This window comes from Oryzias melastigma, linkage group LG2, assembly GCF_002922805.2.
Source record: "Oryzias melastigma strain HK-1 linkage group LG2, ASM292280v2, whole genome shotgun sequence".
Taxonomy (NCBI): Eukaryota; Metazoa; Chordata; class Actinopteri; order Beloniformes; family Adrianichthyidae; genus Oryzias; species Oryzias melastigma.
This window is the reverse complement of record NC_050513.1, coordinates 18,710,011-18,730,990: the sequence shown is the minus strand read 5'-3', so window position 1 is coordinate 18,730,990 and position 20,980 is coordinate 18,710,011. Positions and strand designations below refer to the sequence as shown.

Here is a 20,980-nt window from a genome sequence, read left to right as displayed (position 1 = left end):
AGTTCCGCCCCCCCCATCCGATTACATGGCGTCCTCCATGGCGTCCTCGTGATCCGATTTGGTTTCCGTTTTGCCGTCCAGCGAGCTATCGTCCATCGAGTGCTCCCCGTTCTCCTCCTCGTCCCTCAACGTGTCCGGGTCCGTGTCCATGCTCTTGCTCTCCTCCTCCTCCTCCTCGAACTCGTCCCTCCGTGCGATCTTTGCATACGTTCCGTCCACTTCCTTGTGTCCCTCTCTGATCCCTCCGTTCACGCCGTCGTGCCTCAGGATGGCCTCGCGCTCGGCCAGCTCCGGGTAGCCCTGAGGAGTCATTCCCTGCAGGTAGGCCCTGCTCATGAGCAGCTCGGTGGGCTCCAGGTGGCCCTTCTCGCGGGCCTCCCGCTCGGCCGCCTCCCGCTCCTCCGCCTCCCTCTTGCAGTAGGAGTAGCGGTGGTTCATGTGCTGCGAGTAGGAGCCCGAGTGCGAGAAGCGCTTGCCGCACTTGTCGCACTGGTACGGCTTCTCGCCCGAGTGCAGCCGAGAGTGCTCGATGAGATGGTGCTTGTGTTTGAAGGCCTTCTTGCAGATCTGGCACTGGTGCGGCCTCTTCCCTGCGGGGACACAAAACGCCGAAGCGGCCGGACATGAGTATAGGGCCTCCAACTGCCGCAACAACAAGTCAAACAAGTCACACACAGCAGAGGAAAACAACACCACAGAGATCTCAGTACGACTTGTGCTACGTTCACACGGATCGCGACTGGCGCGTCAAATTCCCGACCGGTACCTTTCTTTGGACGCTTATCGAATTTGTTGCTCAATGCTTGTCCAAAAACGTCTTCATAAATTAGATTCTTCGGAAGCGTTAGAGAGGACATACCACCAAAAATTAGCCTCATCGCTACGTAGAAGCATTGAGGAAAGACACTACGAGATAGTCGGTAAACATGTCCGGGCTTACGAGATCATTCAGAGATTCTCTCAGTATGATGAGGTTCCCCATCTACTGCAGGAGTTCTATCAGAATTTCAGAACTACGACTTGTTGCCCTGTAATAGTCTGAGGTCGGATATTTAAAAATAAGAATAAAGTTAGCAAACTTTTTAATCATTGTCCCGAAACAAGTAAAAAAAAAATATCATAAAGTTCAGCAGGAGATCGACGATCAGCTTCTATTCTTTTGGTTTTAGACTCCACCCACTGATGACATCATCAAAGGGTCAAGGGCCAACGCTAAGTTCCTGATTAGTTGAGGAGATGCAAATTCTTCTGCAAATTTCTGATATTTAACTCTAAAAATTTGCAACACATCGCCAATTTTCAATAATTTTGATTCCCAAAATATTCAGACACATCGACATCGGGCAAAGTTACAATATGTAAGCTATATGTGAACTCTGGTAACAGCGTGAAACATTGCAAAATTTCCAAGATTTAATCTCTGAAAAGAGCGCCAGAAATTGCAAAATTTACAAAATTTATCTCTGGTAACAGTGCGACACATTGCGAAATTTCCAAGATTTAATCTCTGGAAACAGCCTGAGGCATGGTGACATTTTCAGTATTTTATCCCTGGAAATAGAGAGGCACATCGTGAAATTTCCAAGATATAATTTCTGGAAATAGCGCGGGGCATTGCGAAATTTCCAATATTAAAATTTATGGAAACAAAGCGACACATCGCGAAATTTAAAATATTTAATCTCTGAAAAAAATCAGAACATTTCGCCAATTTTTCAATATTAAGTAAACACTCCAACTGATTTCCAAAGTTGAAAAATTTAAACTGTAGAAAGATATGTCACAAAATGTGCGACACCTGAAGAAATACAGGCGGCGGTACTTTGGATCGAGTCTGTACGTTGACCTGGACGCCTCCGCCACGCGAACCGCGATCGTGTGAACGTAGCAACACAGATACATTTCTTTTGAAACAGCAATTGGGCTGAAGTTTCTGTAAAGTTCATCAGCCTCAAAGAACGTCAAGTCAGATAAATTCCTCAGAGTTTCTTACAAAAAAAAAAAACAGTGGTAACCATGACGATCAGCCACTTCAGCGTGCCATTATTCAAAAAGCTACCTGAAAAAAATACAAATAAAATAACCACCCTCAAAAAGCTACTCCTATTCACCGCTGCTGCTCGCCATGTGTGGGGAAACATGGCTACCCCCCTTCCTCTTTCCAAAATAAAAAAAGCTTTCACACTTCTGTCCCACATCTGGCTCCACTTTTATTGTTAAAAACAACACCAGGCGACATGAAAGCGCCGGGTTGGGGACGCGCGGGAGATAACCGCGGCCAGCGCAACCCTGCTCGGCTTTTAAAGTCCGAGCAGATAACGCAGCATAAAGGCGCCCCCGCCACCGATACAGGATAAAATAAATGATGCAACCTGCTGAAAGAGGATCTCTATAATAACTATAATGAAAGACTTGTTATCAGCCACTCTGCTGATGTGATCTACCGCCAATAACGGGGGTGGGGTGGCTTTCTTTTTTTTTGTTCTCTGGCCTGGTGAATTGATGCGTGCCTTTTAGCATAATGGTTATTACATTATAGTAGTTGGATATGATTGGATCATAAAGAGCACAATCATTCCCTCGTCTACCTGCTCTTCAAAAAGCGCCGCAGATATTCACACAGAAAAAAAAAAATTCAGTCCTGTCAATGAAGAAGCACGTTAGGTGTTGGGTTACAAATACATTTTAGGGATTAAACAGAGAAGGAAAGAAGGGGGAAAAAAAGAGGGATGGAGGGGATGGGGGAGAAAATAAAAAAATAGATTCATTCTAGTAGGATTTGGCAACACAAACATTTAAAACATAAAAAAAGAAGCATGGGGTTTAAAATAAGGGTCTAGAACAGTATATACCTGTGTGTTCATATTTGTGTCTTAGAAGGGAACTGCTCTTCTGGAATGTTTTGTCGCACAAGTCACACGCGTACATACCACTTTCGGTCTTCTTAATCTTCTTCCGCGACAGACAGGAGTCGGGGTCTGTCATGTCGTCCAGCCCTGACAAGTAATCGGGTGTACCGTCGAGCAGGTCCCCCTACAAGGGCAACACACACAGAAGGGAGAAGACCGGAAAGAAATAAGCGGAGGGGTCACATCGTCAAAGGTTTGAAAGTGTGTCCTCTGAAGGCTCTCATTGTCTAGGAATCTATAATCTTTTTTTGCTTTTTAAGCGCAGATGTTTAATCCAGAAATAGGCCGCAAAAAGTGCAGAAAAAATTAAACCAAAGTGACCTATCTCAATAATTTATAGAAAACAAGCAAAAGTCTGAAATATTTTTTCAAACTAGTCTTGAAACTCACCTGTTTATATGCGTTTTTATTTTCTTTTATGACTTTATTTCTGCACTATATCCGTGGGTTTCATACAAGAAATAAAAGAACGAAATATTGTCGCTCTTTAATAATGTAATCAAGAACACAAAGACAATATTATAATATAAAGCCATGAACGTGGATTATACATTATTTTTCCGTTAAGCAGGCAAGCGTAAATAAAAAAATCCGCGATGATGTCATTAAAAAGGGGCAGGCTGAAACTCAATTCTATAGTCCTGAATCTAAAGTATTAATATCTGTTTTTTCCCCTGAATGTAGAGTGTATATATATATATATATATATATATATTTACATATTATAAACATATAAACATACTGTATATATGTATATACAGTACATGTAAATATGTATATATAAATTGTGTGTGTGTATATATATATATATGTATATACAGTAGGGGTTTATATGTGTACACACATACTGTATACACATATATACAGTATGTTTATATCCTATAAAAGCTGTAAACCCGACACAACACTACATGTTCTCATGCATTTTTAATCCTCTGTCGTTTGTCTCCGACGAAACTTTTAGCTCTGGTGTAATATCGCCTATCCATAACCAACATCTTCCTCATTATGAAGCACAGCTGCTAATTCGACACACACACCCATCTTCATTCGGCTCCAAAAAAAGGCCTTTTATGACAAAGATAAGTCTTAAATATGAATTGACTGGGAACAATATTACAACACTAGACGAGGCGTGCCGAACTGTTCCTGAAATTGCAAACTCATATTATGATCCTAATCAGAAGGTGCGCCTTAATGACCAATATTGAGCCACTGGAGCCTGCTTTAATGAATATGAGTGATAATGTGAGGACAGTGCAGCAGTGTGTTTTAAGAACAGACCTCTATCACTCGGCAATCAATTTGAACTAAACGCCTGTAGCTGTATTTTTAAAATCTAATTTAATAACTTAGAATAGGAAACATTATTAATACTTTTTTTTTCATCAAAATGGTTCCCTCTATGTTAAACAGCCTTCAGCACTCAGTGGTAATGAACATGGAGACTGTGCATTATTAATCCGCATGCACTGGAGAAGCTCATTTTGGCTTGGGCGCTCTTTAAAATGCAGCAAAGTTGCGATGGGGAAATGTCGGCGAAGTGCACGGCTCCGGGGCTCACCTTTGTCATTTTTACAAAGGCCTTTCACCCCGTATTCATTAAGAACATACCAGGCCGGCGAAGCATTCCAAACACATGAGAGGGACCAATTAAAGTGCTGTTGATATTAAATTCAAAGGCTGATTATTTATTAGAATCGGATTGTTTAGCAGCCAGAAAGCCGTGCGCAAATCCTTCTAGTTGAACCAGTTGTAACCGTGTAGCTGCAAACGCCGCTCTTCCACCGCAGGGTGGTGTACCAGCTGTTTATCCCAGTTACCTTCGCTTGTTCAGCTCACCTCAGGTGAGCGTTTTGTCTCTCCTGACTCTTTTAATTAGCCCAGAAACGAGATCATTTTCGAGAGCCGACGCGAGCCTGGGGCTTTTTACAAAACCACAGGTGGCTGATTTACCTGGAAACCTGGTTTCCGCTGGTACTTTCTCCTCTGCTGCATCTCGGCAAAGGTGGCTGCCCCCGCCGCGTAAGTGTAAGCCATGTGCGGAAGGAAGCCCATTTGATCCATGCCCGGGTAGGGCCTAAGACCGGGTATGCTGGCCTGCATGGGGGGCATGAATGTGGCGGGCGGGAAAGCGCTGTGGGGTGGAAGTGACGTGTACAAAGGCTTGGCAGCAAAGGGGTTAATGCCAAAGATGGGGCTAGTGCTTTTTTCAATGTTTCCATTGTTGGTCGAGCCTGAGAATTCCTTCTTGAGATAGGCCAAGTTCAAAGGCTCTTCGAAGTGCTCTCGTGGGGAAGGGATGCTGTTATGGTCAATGGTAATACTGTTGACTTTAGGTCTGCTTTTGACCGTCAGTGCATGCTTGGGCTCCTTCATGAGTCTCGGCAGGGAGAGGTCAAGCGGTTCGGCCTGCAGGTCCTCTGAAGTCAAGCTGTTGGGGGTGTAGGAGCTGCTGTGGGAGTTTTTGGAAGATGCGGAGGACAGGTTGAGAGGGGAAGGAGTGTTGCTACGGGAGTGGTCCAACTTTTTGCCCGCAGCCTTCGCCCCGCCGCCAAACTGGTGGTTCTTCAAATGTCTCAGGGGGTTGTCACAGTTGTTTTGGAGCTCCGCGATGGAGGGGGAAGTGATGTGGTCAGCAGGCTTCAGGAGAGACACAGGTGACCTAGCTGCCAAAGAGTCTTTTGGTGGGGAGTGGTTATTTGTTCCGACAACCATATCCGTGTTGTTCCTGTGCTCCAGTGGCGGGCTTCTGGTAGTGCTGTATTCGTACATCTTTCGCTGATCAAACCACTCCTTGACGAATTCCTGAGGAAGGCCGACCGCTATGGAAATCTTAAGCAGCTCCTCCGAGTTGGGCTCCATGTTCATAGCAAAATATGCCTTCAACACGGACATGTGGTCCCTGTAAGGGTTGATGGGGCCAGTGAGTCCCTTCTCTGACAACATGGAGGACGATAAGTGGTTGTTCTTCTCCATGAACATTGGCGGTTTGTTGGGCATCATGTTCTCACTGGGCTGCAAAACAGCTTTGATCTCCTCGTTCATTTTGCACAGGTAGCGTTCGTGTTGATGCAGCGGTATCGGCCCAGGAAAGGTTTCTTTGCAATACTGACAAGCGTACGGTGTAAACATGTTCTCCGGCACTTTCTCGTCCAGACCTCCGTCAAGCATGTGGTTGGCTTTCTCTCGTTTGATATTGCTAATCTGTCTCTTTGAGTCCGTCGTCAAGCTCTGGAGGCAAGCTTTGGCTTCGTTTACTTTTTCTAGCGTGTAGTCGATAATGCTTTTGGTGGCGCCATTGTGATTGACGAGTGGAAGACCGACCTGAGGGCCCCCCGGTGAAGTCATCGCCTGCTTCTGCTCCTCTGCCTGATTACCCAGTTCCTTCATGTAAGCTTTGAGTTTGGAGAGCTCCTCAGGCTTGCAGTCCATTTTCTGCCTGCACACAGTGTTGTCAACTATTTGGAGAACCTTCTGGACCTCGCTCAGGTTGTTCCCTAGCGGACCTGGGTAGCCTAGAAGCTGTGGGTCAAGTCCAGCCAACCCCAGGTGCTGCAAAGGGCTTTGACCTGTCGAGCTGTGATGAACCCCTAGTGGGCTGTCACCTCCAACTCCATTCAAGAAGGGTCCTGGCGCGCCAAACCCATGGGACGCCATCATCAGCTTGTAGTCGTTGAAGTCCAGCGGTTCCGTCTTGATGTTCAGGTGGTTGTTGTGGTCGACGAGGCCCAGCGGCTTGCCGTTCTCGAGTTTCTGCCGCAGCTGGGTGATGGCGGTGTTGGTGGGCGAGGCCGACGCAGAGGTAGGGGAGGAGCCTGGCTTCATGTTGCTGCGCATGCGGCCGTTGACTGCTATCAAGCCGATGCACTTCTTGCTGCTGATGTGGGAGCTGTAGGAGCCCGAGTGGGAGAAGCGCTTCTTGCAGTTGGGGCACTCATAGGGTTTTTCGCCTGAAATGGAAAGAAATACGCACATTTAGGCGGAACAGCTAGCATGTAGCTAAAGGTGGAAAATTTTAAAAACAAGAAGTATGATTTGGATTCAAGAAGTAGAAATGAAACAATCACAGTTGATACCAACTACAGAAGGGGTGTCCAAAGTCAGTCCTAGAGGGACGGTGTCCTATATGTTTTTCAAACAACCTGAAATTGAAGCTGCTTATTGGCCAAACACACCTGATTCAGGTTATCAGCAACAGATAAGGCAGGGTTACTGGAAAACCAGCAGGAGGCTGGTCCTTGAGGTCTGACTTTGGACACCCCTGAAATACGATCTGTAAGGGTCCTCTTATTTATTCCAGGGAGAAAAAATAAACTTCTGAACTTTCTACAGCCTTTCTGAATGCATCTTTTTGACTTTTAGGTTTAGTCACCTGACACCTTTCAATTAACATTATGACGGATTAAAAGGTTGACTTGTTAAGGTATTTCCTTATTTTCTTGCAAAATCCAAATAGTCTATGTAAATGCATGTAAATGTGCGTTTTGTGTTTCTATGTTCAGTACAACATGTGTATTCATTGCGTAGAAAGTTAAATCAGTTGAAACTTTAATCAATCATGAACTCAGATTTGGTATTGACGTATGGATGACATCTCTTTAATTCACGGAAGAGCCAACCGTAGAAAACGTACCAATTGTGGTAGTCGCCGACAGTCCAGTGTGAACACCGAGGGTTAAATGCTCGTTTCGTCACATGCCAGGTGTAAATGTAGTTGTACACCCAGGTACCTATACTATTTTCTTGCTCAATTACAATTACTTTCACTTGTAAGGCTTCTCTTTTGCTTCATTTGTCCTCAAAGGGTTTCTCCGAAAGTTTGGGGGACGATCTAGATGCTTTTGAATTCTTAGTCATGGCTTTCACCTAAAACTCTGCTATGGATCCAATTTGAAGTCGTCAACTCCTTAACCGGAATCTATGTCCAATGTTTTTAAGACCCTAGAGTAATTTTGATCAGTACTGGACAAGCTCTACATCATTCCAGGTTTCAATAAACCAGTTTTCCCATGACCAATTAAAGACTTTTTTCAATGAGACATATCAGGTTGGTACTTTGAATACTGGCATGAGATGTTTTAGCTACTTTAGTGTCTCAAATAGTTTCTTTTAGGAGATTTATTGGTTCAACATGTCTGCTAGGAAATAATCAAAATACTTTTTTTCCCCCCGAATTACGAGAAACAGTGTTATCATTTAGATTTTTGAGTAAAATCAGTTTTTTATATCTAAATCATATAAGTTCTACAGATTCCTTTTGAAAATTCAGCTTTTTTTGGTGTAACTCACCGCTATGGATCCGAAGGTGCTCCTTCAGATGGTGCTTGTACTTGAAGGCCTTGCCGCACTCGGCGCACTTGAACTTGCGGTTTCCTGCCTCTTGGTTGAGCAGTTGGTGCTAGAAGAAGCAGAAAGATAAGAGTGGGTTAAAATAAAAAAAAAAAAAAACACGTACACAGAAGGGGCTGGTAAATAATCACGAGCGGTCGGCATAACAGGCTACAAGTTCCCAACAAGGGGTACTGATTTTCCACTCCAACCTCTGACCACAACCGGCAGCGGCGACGATAACGCAGAAAATCACACACCTTTTAATTTCCTGGCTTCCCAGCCAAAGAGAGCCTTGCCTTTAGAATCGGGCAGAAAATAGACTAAATGAAAAGAGGCTCTCTTAGAGCCGTCATTAGAAGATCTGATCTACTTTTCATTAATTTGGGCCTAATCAGTCTGTGAGCCGCATACCTGCATTCAATTTTTTTTTAACCAGCCCTATGATGTCCCTAATAATCTACACGGACTTGATCCATCAAATTTGCAATTCAAAACCAGCCTTTCTCCCACTACCCAAAAAAAAAAAAAAAAAGAAAGACATAATACATCGTCAACAATGCCGGCTCTGCAAACCTGGCTCCCCGCTCCCCGAACAAAGTGGGAGGTGGGGATGTTAAATGCGCAGCGCCTCCCTTCCTCCCAGAGCCTTGACAAATGCCGGGGTGTGCGCCGGCTCAGCCCACATTCCTGGGGAGACAGATGGCGGCGCGCAGGACACTGGGAGGACTGGGAGGGATTGTTCAAACAAGGCCCAACCTTCAAAAGCTGAAGGGAAGACGGGGGGCGGGCGGGAGGGGGACCCCACCGCTCGCATGTTGCTGAGTTGCATAAACAAACAGCAACAGCTGCTTTACTGCCCCCAACCCCCAACGAGGACCCCTGCCCGCTAAAGTTTAGTCTCGCCACCGCTGCTAATAAGACACAATCGTGAAAGGCACCAGCAACCCTTCGTGGCGGGTGGGCGGGGACTCCATGTTTGCATATGTATAACCCCCTAATTAGTCATATTTCACCTAATTGGTTAAGAGGAGGAGGAGCATGGATGCTTGTAAACATCGGAGACGAAGGAGCGCCGCACATGTTTACCTATCAGGGGTTGATTCTTTATGCTAATACGCCTCCTCGCCGTCTGCTCTCCCATTACCAATGCGCGCCCCTTTTGTTAGGCCAGCGCCACCTAGAGACGCCGGGCTGGAGTGAGACGTCACCTCCATCTCATCTGGAGGATTAGCACTTAAACAATCGAGCTCATTTACAAAACCCCGATAACTGGATGGAGCTCGAACAGGAGCCTTTGGCCGGACGGCGCCGCGGAGGGGGCCATCTGCTCACGTTCAAACCCAGCTGGTAGATCAGGTGATATCATCGCTCATGGGCTTGGGTCCCCCCCCCCTCTTCCAACAACACTTAAGGTTTTTTCTGGCAGAGGATGCCCCCACGTTTTTTTTTTCTTTTGGGCACATCCACTTTTACAATTTACTGCCCCAATTTTAGCTAGCTCAGGAGGCATAAACGCGCCGTGAACAACTTTTACGGTGATTCACGGCAACCGCTAGCACATTAAATCGCAGACATATACGGTATAAATCGCAGGAGAACATTCGAGTGTACACAGATGTTTATGCGGTGCATGAAATTAGAAGGGCTTCATGGTTGGGTTATGGGGGGTGGGGGTGGAGTTTGATGGAGTGCCGCCACCGCGAGCCGCATCAGAGCGACATTAGAGGGCCAGGAGTGAAGTGAAGTGAAGTGAAGTTGAGGAGCTGATAACATTTTTTTTCTTTTCCAAATTGGAAATTAACACAATCATTCGATCGTGAACACGAGACTGGAAAATCATATCAGAGAGGGCCATCAAAAAGCCATTTCGGGCCTCAATTAGAGTTATTACCATTAAAGGATCGGCATCTTGGAAACGCCATGAAAAATTAATAATGATTGCCAATCAGAGGGGAAAAGAACCCGCCTCGATTCTTGGAGCCATCTGAGCTCCTTGGGAGCGGGTCGTGCGGCGGCCTTACCTGGTCCCTGGCGGGCTTGTGCGTGGCCATGTGGCGCTCCAGCTGGGTGCGGTACGCGAACGTGTAGTTGCACAGCGGGCAGGCGAAGTTCTCCTCGTTCTTCTCATGGCGGTACTTGATGTGCTCCTTCAGAGAAGTCAAACGCTTGTAGCCTCGGTCGCAGTAGGGGCAGGTCAACAGTTGGGCGAAAGCATCTGGCGTTCCAGGTGGCAGGTCTGTAAAGAGCGGGGGAGGGGGGCACAAAGGTCAGCGAATCAATGGCGGCTAATGGGCGGGATGCCCAGAGTGGTATGGGAGTTATCCGCGCAATCTGCCGCGGTGCTGGCATCGCACCCCCGCGTCCAGCCACGACGTCCGAACCTGCTGACACACGCTTCTTTTTGAGACGCCATCATGCTGGCCGCATGAATCCATTCACCCCCCCTCCCGCACACACAGTCTACCTCCCTCCCCTGGGGAGCCACTATCTGATTTCAGGCCCCTGCCCAGCTGTTGCCTAAGACTGTAGGTAAACAGCCAGGCATCCGGCGAATCTGTGGGACCAACAGCTGCCTGGCTGTGTCAGCGGGAAGAGCCGCTCCGGCCAAACGGTTTGATTCGCCGTTTCTTTCCTGTAACGTGTTCTGGGAGGTGAGCTGAGCGGGCTGCTCCGGCCCGACCTCTGCCAGAGGAGTCGACCGCCTTATGTCAGGATTTAAGAATGTCCCAATGATACAGGAAAAGGGGATCATCTTCCTGTTCCTGCAGTTTTAGTTGAAGTATATGAAGTTTACAACACTTCAAAGCACTGAATTTCAACAGTTTAGGCTACCAAATGCACACTAAAATAAGAAAACTTGGAGTCAAATGTAGAAAATTGCACAGAAATGGTCAAAATGGTCCATTTTCATTGGGAATGCTCTTGGTGACAGTGGGAGAAACAAGTTCTTTTTTCTTTAAAAAACGACATTATACTCGAGAACGAGTCCAATACTACTAACAATAATACTAAACAAAAGAAACATGGACAAAAACCACTAAAACAATACAAGCTAAAATGCTAACAGCCTATAGTAGTCAAAGCAGTGGAGTCAAAGTTTTAAAGTAAATTTAACTCTACTAGTGCTACTGGTACAACTGAAATGGATGGACAAAAATCACCAAAAGTATTATATACTAATGCTAGCTAATGATCACAACAAAGTCCTTTGACTTTACAAGACGCGGTTAGATCGGCCACATGCATCTGATTAGATTGGAAAAAAATATACGTTTTTAGGTAAGTATTACACTACTAGTGCCACCAACACTACTATTAAACAACATGAACGATTGAACAAAAACCACTAAAACAATACCTGCTAACACGCTAGCTACCAAAACAAATGTACTTCCTGAAAGTTGGGAAAAACCACAGTTTTTAGCAAAGACAGAATGCTAGCTACAAAAAGTAGTCAAAGGAGGGAAGTCAGAGTTTTGAAGTAAATTACACTAACACTACAACTAAAAACAAAAATAGATAAAAACACAAAAATCATACACACTAAAATGCTAGCTAATGCTAGCAAAAAAGGTTCTTGGACTTTACGAGACATGATTAGGATGCCCACTTGGGTCAGATTGGATGGGAAAGAGTTTTTAGGTAAGAATTACCCTATTAGTACTACTAACACTACTACAAAAAAACAGAAAAATTGATACACACTGAAATGCTAGCTAACGCTAGCAAAAAAGTCCTCTGACTTTATGAGATTCCGTAAGGTCACCCTCTTGAGTCGAGTTTAAAGAGTACAAGTTTTTAGGTAGGAATTAAACTACCAGAACTACTAACACTACCACTTAAAAACAGAAACAGCTGGACCAAAACCACCAAAACAATACAGGCTAACATGCTAGCTACCAAAATGAATGTACTTAGTAAAAGTTTAGAGAAACCAACGTTTTTAGCTAAATAAAAGTGCTTAGACTTCACAGTAAAGTCATCCATTTGTGTGTGGATGACAAATAATCCAATTTTACTAACACACAAAGAATGAAACTTCTAAAACCACAAAAATGAAACATGCTAAAGCTACCAAAACAAATGCACTTGGTGACAGTAGGGAAAAACGACAACTTTTTTAGCAAAAAAAAAGTCCTTTGCCTTAACAAGTCACCCACTTGAACCAGGTTGGAAGGGAAAGAGTCCAAAAACGATACAAGCTAAAATGTTAGCTACCAGAACAAACGCACTTGGTGACGACAAATTTAAAAACTTCTGGAAAACTTACCAAAGCAAGTGATTCCTATAAATCTGTTTGAGATTTGTTGTAACTGGAGCTACAGTAACCCTAACCAATGCAAAAAATCTGAATAACTGTTGCCTCAACAAGTAATTTCTAGGAATTTCCTCCAGATTATTATTTTTTTGTTGTAGCTGGAACTATTTTAACCTGAATCCATGCACTAATTATATTAAAATAACTTGGTGATAGAGTAATATATATATCTCTGAACATCTTAAGCTAAAATGATCCCGCGTCTTTCCCCAAATCCGTACCATTCTCCTCTGGTCCCGTGGCCTCCGGCGTTCCCAGGCGGCTCAGCTCCTCCGGAGCTTCCGGGTAGATGATGGCGGTGTCTCCGCGGCGCAGGCACTCGGCGATGCTCACTACGTGGCTGTCGCCGTCGTCCAGCTTCCTTTTGGCAAAGAAGTCCTCCAACTCTGAAGTGCAATCCATGCTCTTGACTGGAGAGAGAGGAGAGGCGGCGAGTGAGAAGGAGGCCAATTCGATTCACACCCCCCGAGAAATGTCCTACAGGAGAATATTGGGGGGGGGGACTTGGTGGAAGTGCCGCCCTGAAGCATCGGGGAGCAAATGCATCTGAATTACTGAGGCTGCTTGTCTGCGGAAACAAGAATCGTAACCTAATCCGAGCAAAAGTCAGAGATAAATGTTGCTACTTTGAGCTCCCGTGTGCGAAAAACTTCCCTGACCTCATTCGCTCATGATAGAGAATCTGATTTGAAGTTTGGGGCTGAAACATAAAAAAAAGAAATAAAAAAAACCTTGACATATACATATACGGTCTTGGCTTAATCAGCAGCAGAGCCACGTCTCTTTGTATCGGCTTTCGCGTATAAGGTCAATCAAGAGGCCTGTGGCTTTTGTTGACTCTGTGTTGAACAGATTACCGGGGCCAAACCACAAACCAGAGCAGAAAGGAGAAGAAAAGACGGCGAGGCAGAGACGCGTCTTAAGCCAGCCAAAAGTGCTGAGGCCACACAAAGCGCTTTCTTTAAATTATTTCCCCCGTCCTCTCCGTTCGGGGAAACGCTTAAGCTGCAGCGTGGAGATAGCTGCCGTTCAAGACAACAAAAACAACTGGAAAAATTGGCGGACTTCAAGATGGGAACCGCCGTCCTGTCGGATGGGGAGTGAGGACTTCAGAGTTGGAGAACTCGATGTTAATGATAAGTAGAAAAACACATATATGCGCATTTTAGGCTTAGACACTACAACTGGCAATTTTTAGGTCTGTCTTCGTACTCTACGAACAAAACGCACGACCATTGAAGGCACTTTGAGAAAAACGGGATCAAGCTACCACGTCCAGTGACAAGTAAGGAGCACATTTTAAGTTTATGCGTTCAAAACACTGGCATCCGCACAATTTTTTAGAGTCCGTTTTCAGTCAAGAAACACGATCCAAAGAAACCGCTTTCAGAGAAAAGTCCATGTAGCCACGAGTATATATATGTATACACACTTGTGTCCACATAATTATTACGTCAATTCTTGGACTCTAGGTACAAATTGTGCAGCCATTAAAAATCAGGTGGATAAAAACGTGTTCAAGCAATCATTTCCAATTAAAAGTCTATGTAAACGCAAGCAACTATACGCGCGTTTTGGGCTAACACTTTAAAAAAATTACTGTTTACGCAATTTCTTAAGTCAATTTTTTGGGCTCTACATACAAAACCATTGAACGCACTTTGAGAAACAGGCGTTCGAGCGATCACTTCCAATGAAAAGTCTTGTCAAACACTTGTCCAAACAATGTTTTAAGCCTTTTTTCGGGCGCTACGTACAAAACGCCGAATGTGCGTCGAGAAACGCTCATCCAAGCTACCACTTCCAATGACAAGCCTACGTTGACCCACAGAAAAGCTCATTTCAAGCCTCAAAACTCTTGTATTAACGCAATATTTTTAATTCAATGTCAGAATTTTCGTACAAAATGTGCACGTAAAGAAATACGCATTCAAGTGACTGCTTCCGATAAAAAGTGATTTGGGCTTCCGCTTTCAAAACACTTGTGTCAACGTAATTTTAAAGTCCAAATCAAGTGGCCATTGAAAAGTTCGCAGATAAAAACGCGTTCAAGCCATCTTAGTGAACACTTTCGATGAGAAGTTTAAACGCATGTGTATGCGAATAAACTCCTGTTCGCGCTATTTTCTAAGTCCTTTTCTGGGCTCTGCGTACAAAGCGCCCAACCATTGAACGAGCGTCAAGAAATACACGCTTGAGCATTCACTTCCAGTGAAAAGCCTTTTTAAAAGCACGTTCATGCAAGTTTGGGGCTTCCGCGCTCAAAACACTCGAATTCACGCAATTTTTTAGTCAACTTGTGGGCCCTACGTACAAAACTTGCAGTTTTTGAACACGACAAGAAACTCGAGTTCGAGCGACCTCTTCAAATGAAAGTCTATGTAAGAATACTGGATAAAACATTGGCGTCAACTTCAATTTTTGGACTCTATGTACAAATTGTGCGGTCATTAAAAACTGCGTTGACTAAAACGCGTTCGAGAAACCACCTAAAATAAAAATTTGGTGTAAACAAGATTTGGGCTCTAACAAGAAAAACACAGCGTTCACACAATTTTTTAAGGCTGTACGTACCAAATGTGCAACCTTTGAACATGCTTTGAGAAACATAAGTAAAAAAGTCCATATAAAAGCATGTTTATGCAAGTTTCCACATTTAAAATACTCATCTCTTTGCAACTTTTTGGGTCAATTTTCGTGCTCTCTGGACAAATGTGTCCATTGGACGTGCGCTGAGAAGCACCACTTCCAATGAAAAGTCTATGGAAACACAAGTATATATGTATTTTAAACTTCTGCTTTCAAAACACTCGCGTTCATGCAAGTTTTAAATCAAATTTTGGCCTCTAGATACAAAACTCGAATAAAAAATCTTTGTTAATGTACATTTCAGGCTAACTTTAAATCGTGTCCACCCAATTCTTTAAGTCAGTTTTTGGGCTCTACATACAAAACGTGCAGCCACTGAAGTCAAAAATCAAACTAATTGGAACGTTGACCAATCAGAAAGTGGGATTTGGAAGTGACGTCTGGGTAGCGTCCTTTTTTAAAACAGTACCAACCATTTTAAAATATTGGAATAGATTTTCCCCACTTTCGGACCAAGACAGAGTGTTCAAAAACCCAGCGAGTTCACTGAACGCACCACACACACCCGGAGTGTATAAGAGGTTCCAGAGGCGTTTTTTTGGCAGCCGAAGAGGACCGAGTGACGTCTCGTCAGGATTCCTCCCCTGTTAATGAGGCGCTTAGACCGCGAGCCAAGGTGAGGCTTAAAGAGCGATTTGTTGGGCCGTGATGACTCTGCGAGCCAATTTGCAAAAGGTCAAGGTAGTAGATATTTGGACGTCAAAAATGGCACTGAAATGTCATCGGTGCCAATGGATCCCTTTTGAAAACGGCGATGGGAGCGTTTACAACCTTCTCATTAGGTGATTCTTTGAAGACTGCTAAGCTAATTGAGCAAGGTGGCGTGTTTTGATTGGGTGGTAAATCTGAAACGAGGTTGACGAAACGCTTGTTTAATCCGCCCCGACCCGCGCTGTGTACTCTATTCGAAAGAGAAAATCACCTGGATCAAAGCGCGCTCTGGGACGCGGGACGTGATCATAATGCTCATTCCTTAGAGCAAAATCACGTGTGATCGAGTGCCAGCGAGCTTGTGGTCCCGCTTCCAAAAGTCCTTTAAGTGCTCAAAATGGAAAACATTTGCTGAGTTTTCAGCAGAACAGAGAGAAACACCAGAGAGATATCAAAAGCTGGATGGGGGCGGAGCGGCGGGGCTGTTCCTGCGGGGTGGCATCCCAGGCCAGTTGTCGAGGTGGCCAGGATGATATCATGGAAGTGTGTGGCTGAAGAATCAACCACACACTTCTAATAAAAGATGTCAGACAAGGTTCAAGCTGCCATAAGCGAACCGGGAGGGCCAAACGTCTAATCCAAGGCTACAGAAATTCAAATCTATGGAGCAGCCTGCAAGCTCGCGCGGATTCGCCGTGGTGGAGGATGACTCAGTGGGAGAGGATTCCCTGTACGGCATTACGCAATCTTGGCTTGTTTTGTGTTTTCGGGGTTGCCGACCTAAAGAGAGACTAAGGTCAAGATTGCACTTGTTAGCGATTAAAAAAAGGGGTTGAACTTTTATAGAAGCCCTGCAGTTATTTCTTGCCTCTCTCGGCTGTTTTGCACTTCTGCTTCCAAAAACTGTTGAGGAAGTGTAAACAAGGAAGAAACCATGACAACTACAGAAATAGTTACAGTATCAAAATAATTCTGGTTCAGTTGGTGTCAGTCTCTGAGATTTAGGGTTAAAAATGACTAATAATAAAAAAATTACAACTTTTCTCCAAATTTTTAAGAAGAATCACACGGATATTGTTCTGATCAAGCTAGCTTGATCAAACCAAGTCGTCACGTAAACAAGCTAGCAACCACGACAACTATAGAAATAGTTACAGTATCAAAATAATCCTGGTTCAGTTAGTGTCAAATATTTGCTGTTGAAAAACAACTAAAAATGACAAAATTGCAACTTTTGTCCAAATTTTTGAGAAGAATTACGTCGATATATACGTATTTCTTGCATTGCTTTGATCAAGCTAGCTTGATCAACGTAAGTCATCATGCAAACAAGCTAGCAACCATGACAACTAAAGAAATCGTTAAATAATCATGACAATCCTGGTTCACTTGGTGTCAGTCACTGAGATTTGTGCTAATATTTATGCTTTAGCATTCCTACATCAACAAGCTAGCTTTTAGCTTTACATGGGGAACTTAATCTAGCGGTACCTGGCGTAACTTTTCCAAACACTTTCACTAATATTCTTAAGGAACCTGCAGAAAGTCTTATGCAACATACAAACGGGGCATGTCAATGCGGTGAACGTGGGTTCTTGAACGCGCTTTTAGCATATGGTGGTCACACTGGACTGTTGCTACCCAATACTAGCACATGGAATTAGCAAGTTTCTCCAGTTAGTTCTTCAGTGTTTTGAAAATACATCACTACCAAATGTGAGTCCCTGATGGGTCAAAGTTCAACTAGTTTAACCAATGGCTGTACATTATGTACTTAGAGATCAAAAACTGCCCTAAAGATCGTATATAGCGATGAATTAATGCAAAAGTTTTGAACACGGAATCCCTAATGTCCAAATATGTGCATTTGCGTAGACTTTTCATTCCAAGTATCCATGAAAAAGGGAGAATTTTTTTCACTCTCTATGACAAGAACCTGTCCATATGATTGACGACTTCGTTTCACGTAGAAGGTATAACCCACACGTCCTATAGAGCGCTTTAATTCAGCCGTGACAGGTGCATGATCTAAGGGCATTCAAGGCCGTTCATTTCAATATGCAAAATAAACATTTTTGGAGCCAGCGTCTTTGATTTGTATTCAAGGAAGTTTGGTGGCTCCATGATTTTTTTTTTTTCAGCATCTTGAACTCACCTGTACCATTTCCAACTCCCTGCAGAGTGGCATCAGACCCCAGGGCGTCAAAGTCGTATTTCATTTCATCTGCACACAAACAAAAAGAGGAGAAAACACACAGAAGGCGGGTTAGGAGCGGTGACAAGCGGGGCCTTCAGGAAGCACAAAAAGGTGTAGAGGAAGCAAGAAGGGCGCCGCTGTGCATGGCGGCGCTCGGCGGCTTTGTTCAGCATGCTTAATGAATGCTATCATCCGGGCCAGACAGTGACTTATTTACCTTTAACATGACAACAAGCGGCGGGGGAGGCGAAGAAGGCGTCCATCGGCAAACACGCCGATTAAATACAGCACAAAACACGTCCACCTGAGCAATCATAGAGCTCCAGCCAACACGCAGGCGGAGCTCATTACTCCCCGGCTGTGCCGCCGCTGCAGTCCTCTGCATGCAGGATCACGCTTGTTTTATCATATGTCACTTGCTTTTTTATCCTGAGCTGCTACACAGCTTTTTTTTTCCTTTTTTATGATTCCACCGCAACTCCTGGCAGCGAGTCGGAGCTTGCTCCTAAAAAGAATACAGCCTACGACCACAAATGAGGAGTTTGGAGCATTTCTCAGGAGCAGAAATAACCCCATTGGTCGAGGCCGACCTCAAGTGGGCGGAGTCGAGGAGTTAATATTTTCAAGTGGAGAGACAAACACGAAGAAGATTTTTTTTTGCGCGAGAGTTCCTTCGGCCTTATCAGGGTAATGGCAGCGAGCGCGGGACGCCGGCCTGGCACAGGTGAGGCGGCAGTAAACAAGCCGCAGATTGACAGGCTCATAAACCAAATCTCAACTCTCGCCGGACAATCATCTTAAGAAGCATCCGCCCCTCCTTCCTGCGTTGTCGGTCAAAAAATGTAATCAAGGTGCTTCCGGGAACATGTGTCAAAATCCAAGGATATCACGAACTCCTTTCCCACTCGAAGAGAGCTTGCCGAGATCGCACAGGAAAGGGTCACGGGCGTGTTTGTTGATCATAAAGCTATCCTGCTTACATTGTTCCGCACAAAAGCCAGAAGCAGCAGGAATCTCTTATTTTCAGCGGGAAACAATGGCCCCTAATAGTTGCGGAATGTTCTTCTGAGACTCCTCGATCGGGGAACGAGGGATCGGGCCGCTGTGGTGGGATGATAAATACCTTCTGTCAATGGCTTCACAGGATAATGACAGACTCAGTCGGAGCGAGAGCAGGACTCTCTTCTGCATCGAAACCACAGTTGCATGATGGGAAAAAACCATGACAGTAACAGAGGACCTTTGCCACAGATTAAAATACACCCACATGGATCAGATATCAACTGGTAGGCACAGTGTTTGCTTTGGGTAATCAGATTTGCCTGCATGCTTTTGGTCTGACGCAAGGGGACGGACGACCCCGCGGGATTAGCCGGCCCTTCACTCTCCCCCTATTTACCTTGGAAGACTTGTCTGCGGTCTTCAGGGAGGGGACGGCTGCCTCCAGCAGGAGGTAGGCTAACACCGCGGTTACCCCTTCGCCGGGGCGTCTGGCACTCGCAGATCCGTGCCAGTCCAAATGGGCCAAAGTGGCTCCTGCAAGGATTGCTGTCCACGGCGAGGGCTGCGGGGAGGACCGCAACGCGGGGGCGAAGCCTGTTTTGCCAGCAGTAAATCACAGAGGACCTGAGGCGGTAAGGTACACACCTCCTTGAAGAGTGATGTCGAGGGGGGGTTCCAGACCGCCGGCGAGTCCACCTATTTTCATAGCGGCTCGGACGCTGTTTGTTTTCAAAACATTCCCATTTTTATGGCTACTTTTAAAAGTTCCACCTCTGTCCGTTTGGCCCCCACATCTGTCACATCTCGGAATCTGGCATTCAAGATTCCAGGAGTGTGGAAACCTGCGCCAGAGATCAGATCTTTCGTCTTTCCCAACGACTCCCAGGAATTGGCAGTCGGTTATTGATGGCTGAGAAAGAAGTTGCCTAACGAAAACAAGAAACCGCTGGGTTTTTTTTCTCTTTCAGAAGCTGTGAAGTCAGAAACTCTCCAGGCGCTCGCGATAGTGATGTCATGCCTTTCGAGCCCACCGCGTCCATCCTGGAGTGTCAAGGACGGACGCTGCGAAAGGTGGACGCCACATCCCGACCTGCGGAGCGGCGGCTCCTGATAGCGGCGGGTGTAAGGAGGGAGGCTGCGAACTTATCTCAGGCCCAAGTTATGTGCTGAGGTATCACTGTAGACACCAAGGCACCGCCGAGGAGGAGGAGGAGGAGGAGGAAGAAAAAAAGAGAGGCTGGGAACACAGAAGTGCAAGATTGGGAAAGAGACTCCCAAACGCTCTAATGAACTTGACTTGCTCTCCGAAATATGTCAGACGCTTTATCACACCAGACGGGTATTATCTGGAAATTGCAACATAGTTGAATTACAGACATTATGGCACCGCGGGTCTTTATCAAATAAACAATTACCGTACGCAATGACAGCTTGTTTATCCTTTATCTTGATTTATTTACCCAACTGTCTCCTCTTTCTTTCTTTCTGTCTTCCACCCCTTAAGGATCCTTGTTTGGCACGACCCAACTTTCGTTTTTTAAATAAATGTTCAATTTCGACCCCTCCCCCCACCCCACCCCATATTAAAATTTAAGCCTGCTCAACACCCCCCCGTTTTTTTCGGCGCAGTGCACCGCTAGTTCATTAGCAGAAATGAATAGCGCCAGCCCCCCGCTCATTTAGATGGGCTGTCTTACATGACTTCTCGCCGTACTCTGTTCCCGTCACATGCTTCCAAGAATCATTGACTCTTATTATACATGTAAATGGCTATCATAAAAATAAAAATTTCATTTAAGATTGTTAATGACCTTCTTCGTGCAGCAGTCTGGCTTCCTTTTTAATGATTATACCCTGGCCCCTAATTAAAAGTATTTATCTTGCAAGCATCCGTGACTGGCGCCCCTATAGTGGTGGGGG

The 20,980-nt window shown here is 45.0% G+C and overlaps 1 protein-coding gene across 8 annotated transcripts in view; it reads right to left on the bottom strand.

Moving 5' to 3' along the window:
* Positions 1-20,980, bottom strand: part of zeb2b (zinc finger E-box binding homeobox 2b) — an 89,630-nt gene continuing 68,650 nt past the window's right edge. For 6 of the 8 annotated variants that reach the window (XM_024288893.2, XM_024288890.2, XM_024288888.2 and 3 more), the window contains 7 exons: positions 18,017-18,085; positions 12,783-12,971; positions 10,265-10,479; positions 8,202-8,310; positions 4,866-6,862; positions 2,853-3,033; positions 1-590 (listed from right to left, as the gene is read on the bottom strand). In XM_024288893.2, coding sequence (XP_024144661.1) covers positions 22-590; positions 2,853-3,033; positions 4,866-6,862; positions 8,202-8,310; positions 10,265-10,479; positions 12,783-12,971; positions 18,017-18,085 — 3,329 coding nt within the window. In that variant the 3' untranslated portion in view covers positions 1-21. The remainder of the gene's footprint in view (positions 591-2,852; positions 3,034-4,865; positions 6,863-8,201; positions 8,311-10,264; positions 10,480-12,782; positions 12,972-18,016; positions 18,086-20,980) is intronic. The other 2 variants (XM_024288896.2, XM_024288897.2) reach the window with 1 other exon arrangement.